This window comes from Electrona antarctica (genome assembly GCF_951216825.1).
Source record: "Electrona antarctica genome assembly, chromosome: 12".
Lineage (NCBI taxonomy): Eukaryota > Metazoa > Chordata > Actinopteri > Myctophiformes > Myctophidae > Electrona > Electrona antarctica.
Window position 1 is genome coordinate 41,195,639 of NC_136793.1, and position 25,672 is coordinate 41,221,310.

The 25,672-nt window shown below is 41.4% G+C and overlaps 2 protein-coding genes across 4 annotated transcripts in view; one reads left to right on the forward strand and one right to left on the reverse strand.

Annotated features, from left to right (window-relative positions):
- Positions 1-7,279, forward strand: part of rasal1 (RAS protein activator like 1) — a 41,453-nt gene extending 34,174 nt beyond the window's left edge. For both annotated transcript variants that reach the window (XM_079516244.1, XM_079516243.1), the window contains 4 exons: positions 2,567-2,702; positions 3,800-3,920; positions 4,475-4,551; positions 5,175-7,279. In XM_079516244.1, the coding sequence (XP_079372370.1) occupies positions 2,567-2,702; positions 3,800-3,920; positions 4,475-4,551; positions 5,175-5,323 (483 nt within the window). In that variant the 3' untranslated portion in view covers positions 5,324-7,279. The remainder of the gene's footprint in view (positions 1-2,566; positions 2,703-3,799; positions 3,921-4,474; positions 4,552-5,174) is intronic.
- A 2,286-nt stretch (positions 7,280-9,565) lies between these two features.
- Positions 9,566-25,672, reverse strand: part of dtx1 (deltex 1, E3 ubiquitin ligase) — a 70,484-nt gene continuing 54,377 nt past the window's right edge. The window contains exons 6-11 of one of the 2 annotated variants that reach the window (XM_079515238.1): positions 23,129-23,190; positions 20,225-20,383; positions 19,173-19,334; positions 16,295-16,384; positions 14,834-15,035; positions 9,566-10,771 (exon numbers count right to left, since the gene is read on the reverse strand). In XM_079515238.1, the coding sequence (XP_079371364.1) occupies positions 10,764-10,771; positions 14,834-15,035; positions 16,295-16,384; positions 19,173-19,334; positions 20,225-20,383; positions 23,129-23,190 (683 nt within the window). In that variant the 3' untranslated portion in view covers positions 9,566-10,763. Of the gene's footprint in view, positions 15,036-16,294; positions 16,385-19,172; positions 19,335-20,224; positions 20,384-23,128; positions 23,191-25,672 lie in introns of both variants that reach the window. The other variant, XM_079515237.1, reaches the window with a different exon arrangement.

Sequence of the window (25,672 nt, forward strand, 5' to 3'; positions counted from 1 at the left end):
CCTGGACCTCTGCGGTCTGCAAGGTATCCTTCTGTATACTGACACTGTGCCTGGCCCTCTGCGGTCTGCAAGGTATCCTTCTGTATACTGACACTGTGCCTGGCCCTCTGCGGTCTGCACAGATATTTATTTGGGGCGGCCGTATCCAAATGGGTAAGGAGGCTGTCCGGGAATTGGAAGGTCGCCGGTTTGACCCTTGGCTCACCCAGCTTGCGTGTTGAAGTGTTCCTAAGCAAGGCACTTAGCCCCTAACAGCTCCCCTCCGTGCACTCATCTGAGCGGCCATCTGCTGGGTGAATGCAGAAAAGCTAGTTCCCCTCCCCACCACCAGTAACCATTAAAATCGTCCTTTGGCATCATGTATTAGTTTATTTCAATATATACGGTATACTATTTTACTAATAGTATATGCTGTACTAGCTGGGTCCCAAATCAACAAGATCGTGCAATTGGTGACAAGTTTTAGATTTTTGGTATGGTGTTAAGGTTTTCAAAAACCATCGCAAAAATATGGTTAAAAACCAAAATAATTGATAAAAATAGATTTTCCAATGGATTCTATTAGTATTGGGTATGCTAAATAACATAAAGAATTAGGGTGATAATAACTTCTGGAAAGGCATCATTTTCAAGATGGCGTCCACGGTGGCCTCAGTAAGCTTAAAATGCCTATAAACTGGGATTTAATACATACAAAATCATAACAATTATGCACTTGGTGACAAGTTTTTGATTTTTGGCATGGTGTTAAGTATGGGCATGAGGTTTTCAAAAACCATCGCAAACCAGTTGGGCTCGCCCCCTAGTGGTCCGTTTGCAATGAATCCAATGTTAAATAGGCCAGCATTGGATTCATTGCAAACAGACCACTAGGGGGCTTTACATATTAAATCCCAGCTTTATATGCATTTTGCAGCTATTGTGGACGCAATCTTGAAAATGATGCCTTTCAAGAAGTTATTTTTTCCTACATTTTTAGTATGTTATTTAGCATACCCAATACTAATAGAATCCATTGCATTTTTTCTTTTATCCATTATTATGGTTTTTAACCATATACTGGCCCATTTAATATTAGATTCATTGCAAACGGACCACTAGGGGGCGAGCCTAACTCGTTTGCGATGGTTTTTGAAAAACTTATGCCCATCCCTAACACCATGCCAAAAATCAAGAACTTGTCACCAAGTGCATAATTGTTATGGTTTTTATGTATTAAATCCCAGTTTATAGCCATCGTGGAAGCCATCTTGAAAATGATGCCTTTCCAGAAGTTATTTTTTCCTAATGTGATTTTTTCATAATGTGACCCCATAGTGTGACCCCATAATGTGACCCCATAGTGTGACCCCATAATGTGACCCCATAGTGTGACCCCATAATGTGACCCCATAGTGTGACCCCATAGTGTGACCCCATAGTGTGACCCCATAATGTGACCCCATAGTGTGACCCCATAGTGTGACCCCATAGTGTGACCCCATAGTGTGACCCCATAGTGTGACCCCATAGTGTGACCCCATAATGTGACCCCATAGTGAATTGTTAGTATGTTATTTAGCATACACAATACTAATAGAATCCATTGAAATTTTTCTTTTATCCATTATTATGGTTTTTAACCATATACTGGCCCATTTAATATTAGATTCATTGCAAACGGACCACTAGGGGGCGAGCCTAACTCGTTTGCGATGGTTTTTGAAAACCTTATGCCCATCCCTAACACCATGCCAAAAATCAAGAACTTGTCACCAAGTGCATAATTGTTATGATTTTGTATGTATTAAATCCCAGTTTATAGCCATCGTGGACGCCATCTTGAAAATTATGCCTTTCCAGAAGTTACTTTTTCCTACATTTTTAGTATGTTATTTAGCATACCCAATACTAATAGAATCCATTGACAATTTTCTTTTATCCCTTATTATGGTTTTTAACCATATACTGGCCCATTTAATATTAGATTAATTGCAAACGGACCACTAGGGGGCGAGCCCAACTCGTTTGCGATGCTTTTTGAAAACCTTATAACCATACCTAACACCATGCCAAAAATCAGAAACTTGTCACCAAGTGCACGATTATAACGAATTGGGACCCAGCTATACATACTGTTTTGTCACGGAAGTCTAACTTTTTCTTCATCGAGTGGCTTGTTTTCAGTCATATCAAAACTTGACTGTTGACTACCGGCATGCGCACTTAAGCCTCTGCAATTGATCCAGAATGGCGCAGCTTGCTTGGTCTTCAACCAGCCGGATGGGAACCGCAAGGTTCCCAGTTCGAACCCGGGCTCCCCCAGAGTTAGTGTCGAAGTGTCTTTGAGCAAGACTCTGAACCCCTAATTGCTCCTGATGTGCAGGTTGGTGCCTTGCATGGTTTCCTCCGGCAGCGGTGTGTGAATGTGTGTGTGTGAATGGGTGAATGTAATGCACCATCTCTGTAAAGTGCTTTGGAGAAAGACGCTATATAAATGCACCATTATACCAATCTAACTTCAATAACGGCTATAGATCTGGTCTTCTAGAGAGTGTATCATTTTGTGACATGCTTGTATTTGTAGAACGTGAATGAGCTGAACCAGTGGCTGTCAGCAGTCAGGAAGGCCAGCATCGATAATGAACGGATGCTGCCCTCCTTCCACCCTGGGGCTCATCGCAGTGGCAAATGGACCTGCTGCCTGCAGGCAGAGCGCACTGGTGAGGCTGGGGAATTATTATTACACACCAGTAACTCAACTGGACATTTGACTTGACACTGACAGTGGTCGAACAAGTACTCACATTCTTTACTTAAGTAAAAGTATCAATACTTCAATGTACTCTGTTACAAATACTCTGTTACAAGTAAAAGTCCAGAATTCAAAATGTACTTGAGTAAAAGTAAGTGTTGGCATCAAAATGTACATAAAGTACCAAAAGTATAAGTACTCATTGTGCATAATGTCCCATTTTAAGTTTTCACATGTATAAAAATTATTTGAAAATAGCAGATCTACAAGCTCACAGCGCATTGTGAGCTTGTAGATCGGCTATCATCAAATGGACGAAATCTATGTAGGGCTGAAGTGCGGTTAATGTAGTGGAGTTAAAGAACAATAGTACACACAGTGTACTAGTATTGGAAATTGTAAATACTCAAGTAAAGTACAAATACTCAAAACTGTACTTAAGGTACAGTACTTAAGTAAATGTACTTAGTTACTTTCCACCACTGGGAATTATTACACACCAGTAACTCAACTGGACATTTGGGTTGACACCGATAGGTCAAACGAACATTTGACAGTAGCAATGATATTGTCCAGCTCTCAACAGTAAAAGCACACATACTGTACTGTGGGCTTGGTAGCAGATGTTGTCAGATGCTCGCTGGAGGCAAAAACCTTTTTATGGGATCCTGATATTTGTGCACTGTAACCTAGCCATGAATGACATCATCATTCGACCATTTATCCTTCATGTGGCTTGTGTTCAGCTGTGATTGGATAATATTCCTCCTTAGTACTCCTCCTTTATTTCTTTTTTTTCCTCCCTATTTTTACCCTGTATCGTAGCACGTTGAGATTTATTTTAAATGTAAAGTGCAATATAAATAAAATGTATTATTTAATCATTATTTACGGTAAAACTTTACAAATTGTCTACAGTAGATGCATAACATTTACCATTACTGGGCCATTACTTGGTAATCTTGACTCTAATCTTCTTCTTGCTTCATGACAAAGTAAAAAAATCATCTGCACATAATCACAACTTGGCGATGAAAGTGATTGTGATTGTGATTCTTTACTCAGTTTCAGGGTGCAGTGGAACCCACTCCGCCGTGACCTTGGGAGACTGGAGTGACCCACTGGATCCAGATGTAGAGACTCAGACCATCTACAAGCAGCTCATCCAGGGCAGAGACAAACTCAGGTTGTAGTGAGAGATAAGAGATAGACTCCCCTACAAAGAATGACCCTAGTTGTTTGTTAAGAGTTGACAATGGTTACAGACACTGTACACACAGGTTAGAACGAAGTGAACTAACCTAACGATATGTCCTCTCACGCCAAATTATAGTCAATAACAGAAGTAGACCTATATAGTTTATAGCTGAGTAATATATAAACATATACTGTAAGTATTGCTAGGAATCATCTTCATTACCGTTGACATTTTCTTTAATCGGTTAGAAGTTACAACTCTTGTTTTGCCTTTTTATAGCAGTGTAGCAAGCTATGATTCAGGATGTAGTTGGCTTACTTGACACTAGAGGTCTCTGTTGCAACACAGAGATGTGCAATTCTGCTGCATGATGTTTCCTGACACTACAGACAGAGCTTCAAGTCGATATCAATCTAATCTTTTAACAGCAAGAAATATGCATAACAATCCTGCCCTTACACATTTGAACCATTATTCAGCCTCCAGATAGTGTTCTGACTGTAATCTTAAGATTGATGTTCTTTCTTTACCGATAACTGTAGGAATAAATATCTGGAGCTGCCAGATCCTGACATGGCTATAGAGGAAGAGAAGAGAATCAATTCTGCCATACATCTAGGTGAGCCACCAGCTGCTGTAAGAGGATTAAAGGCAGACATAGAAGAGAAAACCTTTTGGGAACTATAATAGGCAATAGCCTCTGTCTGTCTGTCTGTCTGTCTGTCTGTCTGTCTGTCTGTCTTGTCTGTCTTGTCTGTCTTGTCTGTCTGTCTGTCTGTCTGTCTGTCGTTCTGTCTGTCTCTGTCGTTCTGTCTCTGTCTGTGTCTGTGTCTGTGTCTGTCTGTCTGTTTGTCGTTCTATCTGTCTGACTGGCATCCATACAGTATTATAAATCATACATTAGCATCATGAACTGAAATGTATACTATCTTACAGTAGGCTATACATTGTGTGTGTGTGTGTGTGTGTGTGTGTGTGTGTGTGTGTGTGTGTGTGTGTGTGTGTGTGTGTGTGTGTGTGTGTGTGTGTGTGTGTGTGTGTGTGTGTGTGTGTGTGTGTGTGTGTGTGTGTGTGTGTGTGTGTGTGTGTGTGTGTGTGTGTGTGTGTGTGTGTGTGTGTGTGTGTGTGTGTGTGAACCTGCATTTTAAGTGACCATCGATTGTTGTTATTCATAGTTCTAAACCTTTCATGTGGACACATCTGTATCTGACTCTGACCACTGGATGCTTCTCCCTGTCCCAGACGGAGCCGAGTCCAGCGTCCAGCTGCTCAAACCCAGTCAGACTGTTGCCGCGCGCCTGCTAGGTGTGATCAAAGATCTGGAGAAGGCCCATGCCAGCTTCCAGTGCAGGGAGAGAGAGGAAGCTACCAGTCTTATTCTGACACCGTAGAATCTAGTGGTTCCCAAACTTTTCAGGTCGAGAGCCAAATTTAGACGTTTGCCCGCGTTGCGAACTTCGGCTATTTTCACTACTTCGTAATTATTTGATTTTTTTTTGTAATTGAATTGTTTTAAAATGTATACAATTATTTACATTTCTTTAAAAATATAGATTTTTTTTTAAAAGGTACTCGAGTCGTGACCCATAACAATTGGTCCGTGACCCACAAATGGTTCCCGACCCAGTACTAGATTTTAGGGCCTAGAAGATCATACCGGTCCTGGGAACAAGCATTTATGATCCACACTTGGACCATAAAGCCAAATTTATACCTAAGAATTAACAACTGATTTTCGGTGAGCAACACCGTGCTGCAACAATGTATATATCATCCTTAAGGAAGGCACAGTGTTCTCTTTTAATGTAATTAAATAGAAGGGATTCACATCATGAGAGTGGAGACGGTAACCCCATCCAGTCCTTAGTGAAGGATGTGTCTGAAAAATTGTGTATTCTTTGAGTGCACCGCCATCTATCAGTGGAGACACTGTATGGTACTTCGGAGGTGAAAAGTATTGCTGAATGTTTTTTTTTCTGGTCGGATTTGATTTATTTTTGATGTACCTGTAGATAACAAGCAAACATCCTGCAAGTCCTGCATCCGCTTGTTGTGAAACAAAGAAAGAATGAAGCTTTTTATATATTTTTGAGATATTATACAGGAATTTGGTCAAAAAGATTTTATGCAACCAGTTTGTTGTAGTGCAATCTACAGTACCTGAATGTATGCCATTTTGATATTGCTTTTATTGACGTTTATTGGTGTTTTGTATTGAAATAGTGGTCTATTAATTTATGTTGCCACTACAGCCACAATGTAGCAATGACGATACGTGCATAGGTCATGTTACTGTGTATATATACTGGGTGATACCTTCGTAAATGTTTTTTTCTTTTTTGAATAATTGACCACATGCCATGATATTATTTAGCCTGTAATGGAGGCTATATTTAATAGTTAAACATTGTTTTAGTTGTTGCCATGGGCTTTTTATATAAAGAGTTAATGCTTTTGTTTGGTGCTATTGCCCGTGGGTTTCAACATGTAATTTTGGTTCTAAAGAAATATTTTACAGTAGGCCAACTGACAATTGTGTTGCAACTGAGGAAATACTGTTTACTGTAGGCATTCTGACATTGCTATGGGTAATATTTACCTGATAGGAATAACACCCCTATGTGTACAAGATTGACCAAGTTTATAATAATACAGAGCATGTACCAATTACCAAACAGATGCTTTTTTAATACTTTACATTCATGTTTATACTGAGATACTAGTGCCATTAAAATTGGCTTAGACAGTGTATTGTAAGTTGGAGATGCCAAACTGTTATTCTCAAAGATAGATCGCCTCTACATAGTAAAATCCTCAGCATTAATGTATCTGTGTACAATGGACCCAATGGACCCTTTTGGTTACATGTGTACACTCTGAGAGTTTAATTCAGAGGATTTCCCTGCGTAGCTGACTGGGATATAGGGGTTGTTATCTCCCATGAACACCATCATAATCTACAGTATTGATCTAACCAACACCATTTTACTTTATGTAGGGGCATACTGTTGTTTTTACTGTAGAGGATGTCCAATGAGGTATTAGTAACACACATCCTTACTGCCTTATGTGTACGATTATATTGGAGAAGCCAGACATAATGACAATCAATATATCATAGCCATTAGCAGATGGAATATTGTATTAAGTGTGTTCCAAATATCACTTAATTGCTTGGCCATCCACTTATTTTAGAACACATACCGTAGGGTTGTATTTCTCCACTTAAAACTGAAGCAAACATTGATCGGTTTGTGAACTTTTGATTGTCTGAATGAAGGCTGATATTGTGAAAGAAAGAAATGCCTGTGCTTTACTTTGCCAATACAAACGGATGGCTTGTTCAAAGTGGATTGTTACTGTGAACACTGTTATTCAGTAAATTCTTGTATCCACTCAAATCTGTCTTGTGTTGACGTCTTCCTATATATACCGGTATATATATGGCTAGTAGGAACCTTTATAACAGCTAGTGCGTCACTGTGCGTGACACAGAAACCTGTTTAATGATTGCACCTCTGTTCACTTTTGAACTGGAGAGCGTGTTTGCAAAACTGTTGCCAGGTTGGATAAACTCATGGGGAAAGGGAAGGCACTTTCTCCCAAATATGGTTAAAGGACAACTTTAGTTTTTTTCAACCAATGTTCATGTTTTAGGTTGTTATTAGAGAAAGTAAAAGATGAGTGTTAATTTTTCTTCATTTGCTGCTTTCTTTCGTTTTAGGTATTTTAGCGGTTTTTGACATGGGGGCGGGGCATTCGAACATGGGGCTAAATATGTATTGTTTTACAAAATATCATGGTGATTTATTATTGTATTATTTATTATAGTCCTAATATACCCCAGGAAATTACATCTGGCCACAGAAGATCACAGGATCTACTGAATGTGAAGGTTGACTACTGGGGGGAAGCCATAGGCTATTGTGTCATAGGCTCAATATGTCAGTTTGACAAATTCAGTAGATCTCGTGATCTTTTGTGGCCAGATGTAATTTCTTGGGGTCTAGTAGGACTATAGTAAATAATACAAAAATAAATTGCTATAAAATTTATAAAAAAAAGACTTACATTATTTTTGTATTGCTGCTTCTGCCGCTGTGCAGAAATGGGATGTTAACATGTGTGCGTGTTAAAATGTGTGCGTGTCATGTGTCATATTGACCGTCAATCCTCTAGGATTTGCATAATACACAGGCTCTTTAATTTCCAATACAGGTAACTGTAAAATCCATCACACTGCATGTTGGTGATGGGGTGGTCTTTGTAGTATGATCTGTACATGCTGCGTTAACTTGCATGCTAAATAACTCATTTTGCACACCCTGGCGCCCCCCCTCCCCCAGCTCAGCCCCTTGCTATAAATGCCTTCCCTGCTTCTTCCCATAACAACACAAATTACATTAGTAATGATGTGTCATTGTTAAACCTGCAATCCATTACTTTTATGTCTTTGTCTTACCTGGGATTCGAACCCCTGTCTCCACATGTGACCAGTGACCACATATCTACCGGTTAATTCAAAATGTATTTGTGTGTAAATTTAGGGGGATGTTAAATGGATGGAGTCAGATGGACATGCTAATGTACATCCTCCTGGTGGGGCCTAGCAGGTGAGCAGATAGGGTATATAGGGTACCACAGCACTGACAAGCAATGGGAGAAATTAATTTGCATAACGACTAAACTGTGAGAAATAATTGGCCAAAAAAATGTACTTGAGGGTAGAATAGAACCAGGTGGGACCCTGAGCAACTAAGTACATATAGGGTTTAAGTGGTTAAAAAATCACTGTCTCTCAGTGGCCAATATCTTTCACGTGGATACCCTGGGAATGTCATTAGCCCTGTACCACCATGACTACCATGGAGCTCCTTTTCCTTTCAAAAGAAGGTTTTAATGTAATCTCTGTGACCAGAGGACTTTGTGGTCCCACAGGACAATAAATCGTGTTAAATCGTGCCAAATGAGAGGCACAAGAAACGGCTTCGTGACGTCATGCATCGTCTCTCATATTAGATGCATATTTAAGTGCATGAGAATGTGTTGGCAGCATCGCGCTCCTTCAAACCTTATTAAAATGCTAATGAGACCCGCCTGCTGTGGGGCAGCAGAGCCTCCCTCGTTAAGACTGTCATTTTTGTGGTGGACGATACAGAGAGGTGGGACGCTGCTAGGGACGTTTTTGGAGGGGGTGTCAAGAGCTGGGAGGTGCCTGGTGGTCCTCATGTGCTACTTGAGCACAGAAGGCTCCATCCTGTGACAGGCACTCTATGACAGGCCCATGTGCTCTTCCCTGTTCCACTTGCAGGGCCCTTGGATTGGAACAGAGTGGGGGAAGGGCCCGCTTTTAGTATGCACTGGAGGGGCTTGCATTGGAATCTTAAACCACATCTCCTTAACACAGCACCAACATTCAGCAGCCAGTGACAGAAAATGACCATAAAGCAAAATGTACTACCAGGCAGAACTGTTTTGCGCTGCACTCCGCCACAGCCTGGGCAAAGCTCATTTATATCCATATAACGAGGTGCAGAGCACAGGGCTGCCTGCCTGGGGAGAAGGAAATGGTGGCATTAAGGGAAGGGAGACTGCTGGAAAGGCGAGAAGGAACACCAAGGAGACAAAAAAGGTCAAACAAACTAACCCCTTATTGAGGGCACATTTATTTTTCCACGAGAAACACACAAACATGCAACAAGGTCATCATCACAATTCAATAAAGACCGATAGATTAAGAAGCCCTTTATAGTTTAATCGATGTCTCTCTATATCTTTCTTGTAGTTTGATCTCAATCCTCTTTGTGGACCATTTGTAAATAGCAATATGTAAACATTGCTAAAGAGAAATGGAAAGGTAAACTACAAAATTGTGACCTCACAACGTCAATGCAAATGGGCACTTAAAAATGCAAAACATTCAAGATGATTTAACATGAAACCAAAAGAGCAAGGAGGGCAGCAAAACGCTGTCGCATCCCCTTCTCTTGAAATGAAACCCTATAAAGTGAGAAATCTTCTATAATTAAAAAGTATGAGGCGAACCAAAGTGTTAATCAAAAGAGGAGACTGCATTTGTTGTCTTTCAAACACAAAGGCTATGCAATAGACTTCCTCATATCTTGGTTAACATGCGCCTCTAGGAGAACCTTACTGTATCTTTAAAGGACATGGGAACATTACATTTTGTTACTGGAGGCAAGATCAGCACTTGCACATATATATGCTCATATATGCACACACGTGCATGTACACACATGAACAGACAGACATGTCTGCAAAATATAATGTGTATTGTTGTAGAAAGATAGGTGGTATGTATTGGAGACTATATAAGAATACAACAGTAAAGTAAATCCTTTATATGGTAGTACACCTTGTTATGAGTTGATTTTGTTCCACATTCCACTTCTAATGAAATTATGCTATGGAAAATAGTACGGAACATATCACAAGCACAATATAACAATGTGGTATGTGAGAGTTCATTTGAAGACAGTCTTTTTTTTCTCCCCAAAAAGACATCAAAAATATATATATGTGTGTCTTACTGTCTTCTAATATAAAGCCTTTGAACAGCCTTGGATCACTTCCCCTTTGTTTAGAAACTGAGAGGTAGGCGCCCCATGAAGAAAACACCCCAATTGTCACCCCCCTCCCCAAAAGCACCCTTTCTTGCTACACATAAATTATTAGTTCTCTCACTCAACATTAAATTGCATAAACACCATTCCTCTTCTTTGAACCACCAAGCGAAGAGCACTCTGCTGTATACTTAGTCCCTGTACACACCTGAAAAGTCTAACGGGCCGGCACCATGGAGTACTCCATTCATCCCACTAGATGAGAAGTGAAGAAAAGAAAAACATTTGCATTTGTACAAATATATTCTTTGAAAATGGAAAATTCCCTGATAGACTGGAAGCATTCTTTCGAGCTCTCCCATATAAAGGGTGTCAAAAAGCTGTGAAGGAGAAAACTTTAAATGGAACAGGCAAAATGACCACTGTTGTCAAGACCTGGGCCAAATAGCAGTTGCAAAATACTTTTTTTTTTTAATGATTTGTTTTATGGTCCTTGGGTGCCAGATGGGTGGGGGTTGTTGCAGAGGACAGTACAATGACTGCCAGCAAGTTTAGACAACTGTAAAGTAGACAGTATTTAATAAATAATAAATGTGTATTGTGTCCCCTTTACTTGTTGGCCAAGTACATTTGCACGTACCTGGAAATGTGTCCTCTACAACCCATTCTAACTATTAGGAACAGTTTGCTAGAAATATTAAACAGCATCTGGGAAGGAGTGGTGGTTCCGTGTCTTGCTCAAGGACCCTTTCTCTCATTGACTACTCCCTACTCCCTATGGTGTAGGGAGTTCTGTAGACTATACAGTGAACTCATCTGCAAAAAATCGAAACAAAAAATATTTCAGATATTACTTGGGTCTACATTACTGATGTCATTGCTGTTGTGTGGCAAATATACGTCAGCATTTTTTTCCGGCACAATGCTAAAAGCACCTACTAGCAACTATATGGTATAGTGTAGTTTTAGTGACCATCGTTTGTACCCAATGTTTCAGACATTATATTGTGCTTTCTTATCCTTGGAATTTCAGTGAATGCATTGTATATTACTTGAATTTCTCTTTTTTTAAACAAAGTTCAATCAATCAATCAATCATAAAGATGAGTCCACTATATAGGGTATAATATTTCTTGCTACACATTCGAACACCACTTAAAAATGGCATAATCACCTACTAGCCTTTGGCACTAATAAGTGCAGAACAGGCTGGGGATCAAACAGTAAACCTTCTAGTTCCCAAATGGCTCCCAAATGACTCCTGAGACACTGCCTCCCCCTGCTTGAATGTCAATTCGGTAGATTTGCCTATGATTGCCAACTGAGCTGATAATATTTGAATTTGTCCTCATTGTGACACCCACTTGGTCCCCTCCTTTTTTTTCGCTCTACACAAAATCTCTTAATCAAAATAGCCGAACTACAAGCTCACAAGATGTTGCAACGCGTCGTGAGTTTAAGTAGGTCTGCCATTTTTGCAGAATATTTGCCTATTTTCACCAAATGTTCATCTATTATGACATGCTCAGAATAGGGGACACTAGGGTTCAAGTGGATACAGATTAGAAACACTTCACAAATACTATTGACCCTTGTCTTCCATTTTCAACTTCAGAGAACAGAGATCGTTGACTGCATCCACTCTGTGGTTCTTCTGAACAAATAAAAAAAAGAATAATGGCCTAGACGGAGGGCCATCTATTCATGCTGCTAAAGCTCCCCCAAACAATAATAAAGACACACTTACTGTACTTATTGGAACCCCTCGGGGGATCAACTACACAGATTCTACATTAAGGTAACGACAGCAGCATACGCTAAGACTACTGGTAATATAAGACGTCCATAACATGTCATACATATTTCAACAGTCCCTGACAATACTGACAAATTAGTATTTGCCAGATTTGTATGTATTCATGTTAATATGTGCCTGTGTTTAGATATGTGGGAAAGTTGATGTCATTATATTTTCTAATATATAAGAGTATAAAAATAAATTAAACTAACACCATAGACTCAAATTGAGCTTGAATTTAAAGGTATATCACATCTGCAAATGTACATTGTATATATTTGTCAAAGCATTACAAGCCATTTTATAAACATCAACTTAATAAAGCAAAACATCAGATGTTGCCAATACGACAGAAGACATTTTTCCTAAAAATGAAAGGACTGATTAAAGAAAACTGCTTGCCTCAAAGTGCTACGGAAGACTATGATTCAGTCCCAAATATTCAACATCCACAACCCACAAGTGGGCGCCTAGCCGCCTACGCTATAAACTTGCAATGTCCTTTGGAATGCCAACATCTCTGCTCATTAACATAGAACATACACATTGATGAAGAATAGAGGCAAATAATTATCACAAGCCTCCCAGTGAGGAAAACTTGAGAAGAAAAACATAATTCAGTTAAAAGGCATATAATCTGGAGGGGTGTGAGGGCTAAGGATGTTGAAACATCCATCTACATTCTGGAACACCATTCCCATGATTTATTTTTACTGCAGAGCCCATCTGCTGCTGCTGGAAGGGTGGGAAGGGGATGGACAGACAGACAGACAGACAGACAGACAGACAGACAGACAGACAGACAGACAGACAGACAGACAGACAGACAGACAGACAGACAGACAGACAGACAGACAGACAGACAGATAAATGGACAGATATAAATCAAGCTCGGATCTGATAACCTTCAGTGAGATCACAGAGAGAAGGATGCATGGGTATCTGTCCAAAGCTGCACCAACAATCCGCACTGAAGGCCCAATGCAGCATGTTATGCAGAACAAGCCCACCAGTGGCTTGTAGATCACATGAGGACAGCTGTGGCTAAGATGGCTCTCTGAGGGGGACATGGTTGGTCTTTGAGAAGGGAGGATGTTGCTCTCTCTGACAAGCATGTTCAGCTTTTCTGTTCAAGGACTTAAACTGGTGGCATATAAATGCCACAGAGCATGCGTATGCACACAGCTCAACCCCCGATGTATGGTGAGCGTGATAGATCATACCCAACGCCTCAGCTTCTTTCAATGGGAGAATAATAAGGCAGACTTTAACAGAGGTCAGAGTCGTCAATGTGTCAACAAAACAAATGAGTTTAACCTTGGAGGGCAGCAAATCCCCTTTCACTGCCTCAGCTCTTTCCAGTTTCACCAGTTTTTCAACAAGCATCAAACTGATTGGTAAGATGCTTGTTTAACCTTTTTCATGTTTCCTTTCAAAGGCAAGCCGACAAGGTTAGCCATAAAACATACGCTTGCCTCCAAACACTAATATTTAATCTCCTTCAGCTCTCTGCAAACCTAGCACATGCAGTACAATAATACATCTTTGACTTTACACAGTCATTGAACATTGAACAATGGCATCAGGTATACTGAACATGGCACAATGGCCAGCCAGTGATACAGACCTAAAGTCAAATGACTATATCCACTCAACTCACACTGATTACTAATTCAAAATCCAAGGATCTGTCCATCAAATGGCACACTAATCAAGTCATTTAGAGAAAGATACAGGTAAACCAACAAGTATTCCAGTCAATTCTTGATTACTAAACTCCAAACATTTTCTACACACAAGCCAGGGACATTGTTGACTGACAATGCACTGCCCTTCTGTTTAATAGATAGACACTTCATTAAATATTACACATCTTGAAGTATTTCAACAATCCTCCTACAACTCTCAGGTTACGCTTTCAATTTCAATTCATTTTGTAGCACTGGTGTGGACCAAGTCAGTTGCACTTGTCCCTTCCCTGTGACACGGGCACACCATTAACACCCCTAAAGCAGAGGAAAGGGTTCTGACTGCATGCACTCTGAACGGGGTTTATGCAGACTATACAGTATGTACCCACAGGTAATGCCACAAACATCATTTCTCACCATGCTTTCACATTCCTCTACCCTATAAGAACATTTAGCAAGAACATCAATGTGCAAGGCATTGATGGAGAGAGACAGTGGTGGGGGGCGGTCTTACAGTAGGTTTCTATGTAAATGCAAAGAAACGGCACTACTAAAACCAAATAATGAATTGAAAACCCATGACTTTTGCTTTCCATCCATCGCTGTTACTGTCCACATGACATAGTGTATCTGCAGAGTCTGTTGTTTTGGGTTTAAGCAGAATGTCAGAGCGCTCTCGCCTGTCATGCAGAGCGACCTCCGCATTAGAGGCAGATGTTAGGGACAGTGGGTGTGTGGAGCTCCACAGCTCCATACCATCTCCAGTCAACAGGCCAGTCAGTTAGTCTGTCAGCCAGGCAGTCAGTCAGTCCTTCAGGTTATCCTCACCCACTCCCTGGGCAGATAGCTCGGTCAGCACATTGTCCAGATATTTGGGGTCCGGGTAGCCGTGACCGGTCAGGTTGGAGCCGAACTCCGTCTTGTGGTGGACTTCGTTCCACACCACTGTGTCCGACTCGCCCGTGGTGCTGGATGTGCCAATGGTGAAGATGAGGCGGCGATCCCAGGCCATGATCAGAAGCTTCAGAACCTGAAGGCACACATGATCCGCAATGATTGCGACACAATTTGTAACACAAATCAGATTTTCTTCAGAGCAAACAATAAAACAATGTGGTGGTATGTGGTGGTCATATACTGTACATGAATCAGTACGATTGGAGAATCAGTCGGATTGAAGTTTCGTTTTTCGGCGCAAGGCCGAGCAAGCAGGAGGCTTTGATGTCTGACAACAACAAACTAAATTAGCAGCTACACACTAGAAGGAACGCTGTCTCCCTTCGAAGTGATCCGAAAATGGATTCAACCGTGATTCAGAATAACATAAATAACCCTAACCCTAAATCACAGATTTAATAAGCATTTAATTTGAAAAATAAATGTGCAAAACAGTTAGATCCATCTTGCTAAACAACACAGCAACATATGTTTTAGTTTTCAGAATGCACTGAGCAGCTGAACTCAGCTCAAATCATTTTTACCTCAGGGGAGCCATTGGATTACAAGCTCATAAAGCTGAATGTTAATAAAGTGCAGGTAATCATTTCAGTCGACATTGACTTCTGTAGCACTTCAGCAAAATCTCAAGGTGTGCCTGGAGTCACCCCAGGCATAGCTAGTACACCTCACTTCACAACATAAACTAAGAACCACTGGTATAAATCATGCATAGAATATTGAATTCAAACTTGTATTGATAGTAGAGTAGTTTGACAGGAAACGGGGAGAGAGCGATGGGGAGTGGCATGCAGAAAAGGCCCCCGGGATCAGGCTACATTGAGACTAGGTACCTGGACAGCTGTCCAGGCCAATCTGGGATTTATTTGAATGAATAAAACTTTACTGTATGATAGTGACATTTGAATGGTCGTGGAGCCATGTTTTTCGGTCAGCCTTACACCTTAATCGGGAAGTTAAAGCTTTCAGGGCTGTTGGTAGAGCATTCCAACTTTGGAAAATCCTATAGGATTCTAATAGGATTTTCGCAATCCTATAGGATCCTAATAGGATTGTCGTAATCTTATAGGATTCTGTTGTAGGATTCAGAAAATTAGAAAATCCTATACGATTCTTATAGGAATTTCATAATCCTATAGAAATTATATTGGAACATTTTAAAATGTTCATAATCCTAAATTCCAAGTTCCAAAGTTCGTTTCCAAAGAACGTTGGAAAATCCTATAGGATTCTAATAGTATTTTTGCAATCCTATGATATCCTATTAGAACATTTGAGGATTTCTTGACTAGGGCTAGGCTACCCTAGGTGGCGTCGCCCTGTTACACTTACCTTTCTGCCTTTGTCATGGTCAGGGAGGTAGCAGTGTCGAGGGAAGCCTCTAGCACTGAACCTCTTGCCTGGGTTGGGGTGTTCAGTGGTCTATAGGAAATAGGAACAAAAAAATCACATCGAAGTGAGGGGCACTCTTATCATGATGCATCATCTCATACTGGTCGTATTTGGCGGATATTTGGCCTAATTTCTCCTTTCATTGTCGATGGCAAATATGAGACGTGTGGGGACAAGATGACGTAAATTTGGGGTCAAATTTGGGACCCTCTGTGTGTCTGGCGTGTCAGCTCAGCTGGTCCATGACACTAGAGTCAGTCAATATGTCTATGCACCGACCAATTTCATCAAGACAAATCCTTCTACATCCATTAACTAATTAGCCTACACTGAATACTTTGAATCCGATTGTAATTTATCAATATGTTTCTGCACCAATGTCACAAAGGCAAAGTTCTGCACATTTGTTTTACGCCGAAGCTCCACTGCACTGTGTCGGCGTCACGTCAACGCAGGGAATGTTCCCTTTTATGAAGGGTGCTCCACTGCCGACGTTGCATTGCGCTGCATTCGCTCCCATTCTCCCCGGTTACATTTTTTAAGCCGTCCAAACGCAACTCAACACAGTAGGTGGAGCTTTGGCGTTATTTGGCTTGGTTAACTACTTGACAATCCTGACTTCTCATACCCTGTTGTACTGTCACAGTGCTCTCTGGAGGGGTGTCAGTTCTTCCTGGATCACACAGAATAAAACCTCCTGGAGGTTTATATTTATAGTGATAATATCTATATTTGTAGTAGGGATGTGAAAATGTGTGCATCGACTATGATGCACACATTTTATGGAATGATTAATTTATGGAATGAATGCATTACAAAATATGATTGTAGGTAGTGTGTGGGTGTGGGGGGATGAGACAGACAGAGAATAATAATAGACAGCAGAGTAGAAAGACAAAGAGAAAAAAAGGAAAAACTAAACGGGACTAGAAAAATGTGCTCCTTGCAGCATATATAGGTCTCTGCTATAGGCCAGGTAGTTGAAGTCAATCTTGGCCATACAGCATGAAATAATGAAAATCAAACAGGTGTCTTGATGACATGACTATAAAAAAAATCTGTAGCAGTAATAGCAAAATAGAGGGTGTGCGCATGCTTAAAGTGAATGGCACATCAAGTGGCAAATCGAGTGGAAAAGCAACAGGCAAAGTGAGTTTAACATTGTTTAATGTTTGTTTAATGCAATCAGATAGGACTTCTGTTTGGATTCATGGGCTGTCAAGGCCAGAAAGTAGTTTTTTGCCACTCACTAGGCATTCCTGCATAACGTCCGGGTTTGATGATGATGTCACGCACATACCCTCTATTGTTTTTGGCAAAAAAACGGCCTCCTGGCCTGGGCTGTGGCTCAGCGGTCCAGGCACCTTGGCCGGTAGCCTGAGTCTGGCAGTGTGCCGCGGGTTCGACTCCCGATCCCGACGGCCTTTACTGCATGTCACCCCCCCCATCTCTCTCCCCCATTTCCTGTCGGCCTACTGTCTGTCCCTCTATAAAAAATATTAAAAAATAAAGGCGAAAGCAAAAAAAAACATAACACACATAACACAAACGGCCTCCTGGTGGTGCAATAACATGCCAATGTGAAGTTTCACGGCAATCGGATTCCGAATCGTTCATAATTTGAGGCATTTTGTTCAAAATGAACCAAAGTTTAGATGCTAATCTTAGCCAATCAGGATGTACAGTATATGAAAAATCTGACAGATCCGTCATGATCACATGACTATAGAGATAATGTGTAACGATGTGCGTGATAGTGGCGCTAGTGGCGCTATAAAAGGTTTTTCCTTGGCCTCTAGGGAGTGTGCGTGCAAAGTTTCACACTGATCAGTCCAATGGTACGGATGGACGGAAGGACATACAGAGGAGAGGGGGCGAACATAGTCTCGGCCATGCCTTCGGCCTGGCGGAGACAACTAAATATAATACAATAAAGGGAGAGAGGGGAGACCAGTTAAAATGTCCTAGGGTCCTGCTGTGCTGCACTGTTGAGTAGTCAGACTGCCACAGCCGTCTGTCCCCTCCCCTGGGAGTCTAAACCAGCTCCTCTGGTATAAAAGGTCACTTTATTGACTTTATTAAATCTTGGCTCTGCATGTCAAGATGAAATATGCAGCTCTTTCTCTCTCATCTGCCCACTTCCTGCCTCTTTCAGTGCACAGAGAGGAAGCTGTGATCTCTATTCTCTTCAAGGAGGTTATGTGGTCATTGCTTTTTTACAGTCTATGGGTCATTGCCATTTGTATTTTGCTGTATGAATGCATTAAAGCATTAATACTGATGAATTCATCAATGGATACTGTCCCATTCATGCTGTAGCGGCCTACATTGATATAGTGTCACCAGAACACCTCCTTGTTGTCCCTACAATTCACAGATAAAGAAAATAATCTATTTAGCAACTGTGGCAGTGAGGTTATGGATTTACCAGAGGAGGTTTAGAGAAAACAGTATTGTTTATTTTTGGCCAGACCAGCCAGCTCTAGAGATAATGTATCTCCTAGACAGACATACTGACTGACTGAATAATGAAGTTAAATCATTGGTTGGCCAATCTATCATTCTTCAAGACTTTTCCTTTGTAGAGATTTTTCATTTAGCCTTTATTGATACGGTGACAAATGGAGAGAGACATGGAATGCATGCAGTAGGTGTATGACATAATATTGCAAATGAATATTTGATATCCAGGCATTCACTGTACTACCACTGACTAACCCTCTAACAAATTGACCACAATTTCACACATTGGCCTACATGGCCCAGCAATATGATAGGTTTCACCAAGCCTCGTTTATGGAGGCAAGGCAGTACTGACCTGGAGACCCGCAGGAATGTCATAGACAATACGGATGGTCTTGGACTCTGGGTAGCCAGGCAGGCAGTGGGGGATGACATGGTACTCCATCTTCCCAGGGGGCTGGGTGCCTGTTTTCTCCCCATAGATTGCTTTGCAAGTTGGGCACTGAAGACTACCATCCTTTAAGAAAGAAATACAAATACAATGATTTGTCTACAATACCGTATACATTATGCTGTGTTTATAATGTGTTCGCTGAAAATGCCTCACTAACTTTTGTCTAAAGCGTAAATAAATTAGGATTAAGATTGTATTGGATCCATAAATCCCATTTCCCTGTTTCATTTCAGATTTGCTTCAGCTGCATGGTTTCCATGTTCTCAGAAGTTTCATCTGTTACCCAAACTCTTGATGAGAATACTGTTAATAAAATTATATTTTTTGTGAATGGGTTTTCACATCAGCCACCAGTGCCACCACAGTGGAGTGGACACTATAGCTACTAGCATCAGCATCACACCCACTGGCCAGCCATTGTAACTACAACATCATCCAAGGTGGCTGACAAAATGTAAACATGCAGCTCAGGAATCCATTCCTAGTAGGAAACCCTACTGATTATTTTTCTTGTCTAAAGACAAATAAAAACATTCCTGACTTAGGTTATCATAATTCATGCATCAAAAGGATATGTGAGTAACATATTTGGCTATGGAAGCAATGTCTGTATCCAAATGGAGTGTGCAGCAATCTGGACCTTTTTAATCACATTTTGTTACTGTGTTGTTTTTTGTTGTTGTTGTTAAGTCAAAATTGGACTCTCCCTTAATGTGTTCCCATCAAGTTTTAAATATAGGTGGATGTTAACGTTTATAGTTGCCCATGGCTGGTATCCTGTTTCATACGGTTACACTTTTACAGGAAATGCTGAGATTTGGACCTGATCAATATTACAACATCACTCAGAGCGAGGAGAGGCCAGTGCCAACTACTCCAATCAAACGGCAAGTCTTGTAATGTAATGACACGATAACAATGTCTGGCTCAAAAGCTTATTGCCAAAAGCTTACCTTATTGCCATTGTTGTACATGGCGACCAGGCACAGCAGATGGTACATGTGACCACACTTGCCAAGCTTGCCCACCAGCTCTGGCTTGATGCCTTTGTGCTGCAGGACACCTTCATAGCCTGATGACATAACCAGCCTTTCCATGCAGATGGTACAGTCCTGGCAGAGACAAAGATATGATAACAAAGCATCTTTACGTATTTGTTTTCCATGCGATTAATTAACCATGAAAATATAATTGGTACTGTACATTAACACAGAACGCAAATCTTACATGGTAATAAAGCGGCACCATTTGTATTCAGAACAAGGTCCATTAAAGGGATAGTTCAGATTTTTTAACTTAAGCTGTATGAAATACTTGCCATTAATATAGTGGTTGCAACTGTATTAATTCTGCTCTGGTTTTGGTGAAATATTAAGTAGTTCCAGTAATCTTTTGGGGGGCACAGGGGGCCACGCAGTAAAAGTAAATTAATCCACAAAACTAACGTCATTTGTATTGTTGACCTATTTCTAAAATATTAGTGCAACTTTCATTAATTCTTTACCCCTCTATCACACCGAACTATGTTTTTTGTGTCCATATCACTACGCCCAAAAAATAGTTCCATGTGATAGGGGTCAAAGTTGAACGAAAGTTGCGCTAATATTTTAGAAATAGGTCAACAATACAAATGACGTTAGTTTTGTGGATTAATTTACTTTTACTGCGTGGCCCCCTGTGCCCCCCAAAAAATGACCGGAACTACTTAATATTGATCAAAACCAGAGCAGAACTCCCACCACGGGACTCGGGCAATCAATTAATACAGTTAAAAATCTGAACTATAAGGACAATAACCTGTATGCATACGGCATCAACTATATGAAGTGAGATATACTCGCTGGTGATTTTCATATCATATTCGTCACGCACACGCACGCAGTGTATAAAGATGCTTGTGATATCAGAACAGACTGTACAGACTGAGACTTGGGATGGACAACCGGAAATAACCGTTCCACCCATCTGTGTCCCTTTTATGCCCCTATGGAGATTTGTGTATGTGTCTCTCTGTGTATTGTCCCTTTATTCCTATATATGGAGTTCTGTGTCAGGAATTCCCAAATATGGAGTGTTGTGATGTCAGAACAAGCCAGCTCCATATATGGACCCTCGGCTGGGTTTTGGACAACCGTGGTCCGACCGACTCGACACCGGGCACTGCACTCCCTGTGGGGGTGTGGAACGCATGTGTCGAATCTGCTGGCTGCTGTACTTTATACCTCATACTTTAATGCTTAGTATGAGGTATAAAGTACAGCAGCCTTGTGTTCCTAAAAAAGAAAGATTGGGTATTGGGTAAGACTGACGTTATGTATCTTTCAGGACCTTTCACTGCTTTGTCTCAACCATACTCAATGGCTCTGGTCTCAGCCACCGTGGTAGATATTTTGACATTCCGTTTTTTTTTTTTTTTTAATGTTGCCACTACTGTTGGAGCAGCCATAAGCTACACAGGTTCATCCTGATGTTCTGGGCATTTTTGTAATGTTAGTGTTAGTAAAAAGCAGGTAAAAGAGTAACGTTTGAGGCAGACTAACATCAGTCACTGTAGTAGCTTGGTGCGGGGAAACCGCAGATGTGTCGTCTCCGCCTACAGGAAATACGTGAGACCCGTTACGGAATCGGTCAATAGGCACTGCACATATTGGGTGTAACCATTGTTATGGTTGAGTTGAGATCGGCCAGTGTGGTATGGGCGTGGGGTCGATAATAAAGAGTACTATAGTGCATCATTATTTCTTGCCACTAAACATGTAAAAGCTTTGGCCGTTCCTTGAATCAATTCAGGTTGCACTAACTAATTAAAGTAATAATAACTTAGGCAAACAATTACAATTTAGGTTCCAATTACTTTAATCCTGTGTGAGTTCTCTCTCCTGAAGACTTTCTGTTTAACAGAGAGCTGCTAGGGAGACCCAATAAAGTAAGAAGTACTAAAGGTAGGCTCTGTTCTTCTGTGTGCTGCTACCTGTCACTGTCTGAACAGTGTTTGGCTTCAGGTGTTTGCTTTCTTCTGCTGTTGTATTGAGGCCCAATGGTGGAGTAAATGGCAAATCATTTTGGCTTTCAAATCCGACCCGGGCAAAAGCCCACACAATGTAGAAGGCTAAACTTGGCTAAAGGTATCACCCCTGTTTCTTTGTGTGTAGCTGCTGTCTGTTATTGACTGTGCTATGTTTACACTAATTTGATTCAAGCTTTTGCTCTATTGATTGGGGCCCAAAGGCTGGGTGGCAATGAATCATGTTCATTGACATTGTTTATTGCTATGGAACTGAAGGCTGCTGTTAATATATAGGTCTGTAGACTGTTGTGTTTTCCGATGTTGTGGCCGATGTTGAAGATTGTTTTAAGTTGTGACGAGATGGCTCTTCTCATCACATGATTGGTTGAGTGACAAGACAACACCTCTTGGTACAGTATGTGTGTACTGCATATTCCTCTTGGTCAATATTCCAATGCCTTTCACAACACCTAAGGCTAATTGCTTCATGGTCATTTTCTATTTTGTTTTATGTAAAATGGTTGACTTGTGGTTGCTGTTCAAGCAAGAGGGTTTTTTTTTTAGCTCTGACATATATGCACTGGCATGGCAAGGAAGCCTTCAGATCTAAAATTTCTGACATTAATTTTCTTTTATTTTTATTTTTTATTTTAGGTTTTATGACCTCAATTACACCCACACAACCTGAACTTTGAACTTTCAGTGGATTTTCTGTGGTCTGGGGGGTTCTTCGTGTGTTCTGAAGCCTTTTGAGCTGCAATGAAAACAGGCAATGTGTGTGTGTGACTGTGTGTGTGTGTGTGTGTGTGTGTGTGTGTGTGTGTGTGTGTGTGTGTGTGTCTTTTCTTACCTCATCTGGGGCTACTTTAATTTTCTCTGTGTATCTCCTCACCACATCCTCTGGGTTTTTCCCTATAGTAATGAAACGCAACATTAGATAGCTGACATCATGACCACAAAAGGGCTCAACACATGCACACGAGCACACACACACACACACACACACACACACACACACACACACACACACACACACACACACACACACACACACACACACACACACACACACACACACACACACACACACACACACACACACACACACACACACACACACACACACACGGACGCAGACAGACAAAGACAGACGCACACGTACACTGAGGGTAAATTGAATGTGGTTAAGCTGCACTGTCTGAACATTGACTATAAAGAAGAAACACCATTAATTCCACTGTATCATTGAACCCCGTCTATAGCCATTTAAATACCCATGAGGCCACGACATAACTACAGCCCTAAGTGTGTTGCGTTTTGTGTGTAGCCTATGTGGTGGTAACACATTTGTTTGTTAATGAGTATGCATGTTAGCATTAGTGTCTCTCTCTCTCTCTCTCTCTCTCTCTCTCTCTCTCTCTCTCTCTCTCTCTCACTTTCTCTCTGTCTATCAGTACAGCATGTGAGAGTGTAATGTTGGAAAGGTCACCTTCAAACTGACTGACACATAATAAGCTGTCCCCCTGCGGTCCTGTAATCCCTGTGTGCAGCCAGGCTAGCATGAGTGAGAGCACGCACGCACACACACACACACACACACACACACACACACACACACACACACACACACACACACACACACACACACACACACACACACACACACACACACACACACACACACACACACACACACACACACACACACACACACACACCTAATACCGCTGGATGGGCGTACGGCCTCTCCCCCAACACACGAGTGCTTTTGTTTGTTTGTTTCAACTACAGTGACAGAATAAACGTGGCATGCATAGTAGAGAGGACAGGGAGAGCGCGAAACCAGAGAAAATAAATGTGTGTGTAATGAAAATGTCAGTGTAATGAAGCAAAGGGGGAAGAGTGGGCATAGGTGCATGAAAAGGTAGATTGAAGTAATGGACAGAAAGGTACTTGATTAAATGATGGAGAGAGAGACGCGCGCGCGCACGCACGCACGCGCGCACGCGCGCACGCACGCACGCACGCACGCACGCACGCACGCACGCACACAAACAAACACGTATTTCGCATTTTCCACTGTTGCTCTTGATGACATCATTAGCTGGATCAAAGGCCTGGTGCCTTGCCAGCACGCACAACACAATAACCCTAATTCTGTCCTCTCGATTACAGTAAGCAGAACACAAGATTTGTCATACTGTGTGTGCGCTCTCTTTTTCTTCGTTCTCCTCCTTTTCTTCCTTTCTCTGCCCCCCCCACCCCCCAATTGGTCATTCTCTATATTTACAACCTATATCTCTCTCTCTCTCTCTCTCTCTCTCTCTCTTCACTGTAATTCCTCTCTCTGTGCTGCTGCAGAGTGCACACACATTTGGCTGCTGCCTCCTCCATTGATCAGTCCACACACACACACACACACACACACACACACACACACACACACACACACACACACACACACACACACACACACACACACACACACACACACACACACACACACACACACACACACACACACACACACAGTGTCATCGCTGCCACAGTGCTTGCCTCATAAGTCTGCGTGTCTACAGTACAATATAGCGTCAAGCTCGCGGGGAGAAAGAGAGCCCATGCAGGGTTGACTGAATCGGAGGACAAGCTGTGGGAAGGCACAGTGGACTACAGCCTCGTTGAGGCACAGTGGACTACAGCCTCGTTGATCAATCAGGACAACGAGTCCCCTGGGAGACACATACAGTAGTGGTTTCCACAGCATCCATCAACCTGGACTTATTTAAGCCCGGAGAGAGACACATCTTCAGCCACACAATCCGTCCATCACACCACCAGCTTCACCATTTAATTACGCTTCCTTGTGAGACACCTCTGTCAATGTCCGCTGAAGAATGTGAAATCCATGTGAATGTGTTGAAGGAACATGTACCCAATAATTCAATGTTAGTGGTTGTTATATATTTTACGGTATGTTCGTGTTGGGTATACAGTCAGGGTGGTGCTTTTTGGGTCAGGGTTAGCCGGTTCAGCTTGAACACTTTTATGGACCTTTATATATACTTCAACAAACACTGCCATTAGGGAGAGCAATAGATATAAAAGTATAAACACTGTAGGTTCTAAACAGGCACACCATGGAGGCCTCCATATATTGATTTGTTCCTCTGGCCACTGAGTAGACTTCTCTCTACTCTTTTTCTTTTTTATTCTACCCCCTACTGACTGACTGACTGACCTGACTGACTAATCTTTCTTTCTTTCTTTCTTTCTTTCTTTCTTTCTTTCTATCTATTTTCAAAATTGTGAAGTACAGCTGAGGAGCCTGGGGCATTTAAGACAACAGTCAAGCAGTTTCCAACACCTGACACCACCTCTTCCCTCTTCTTCAAAC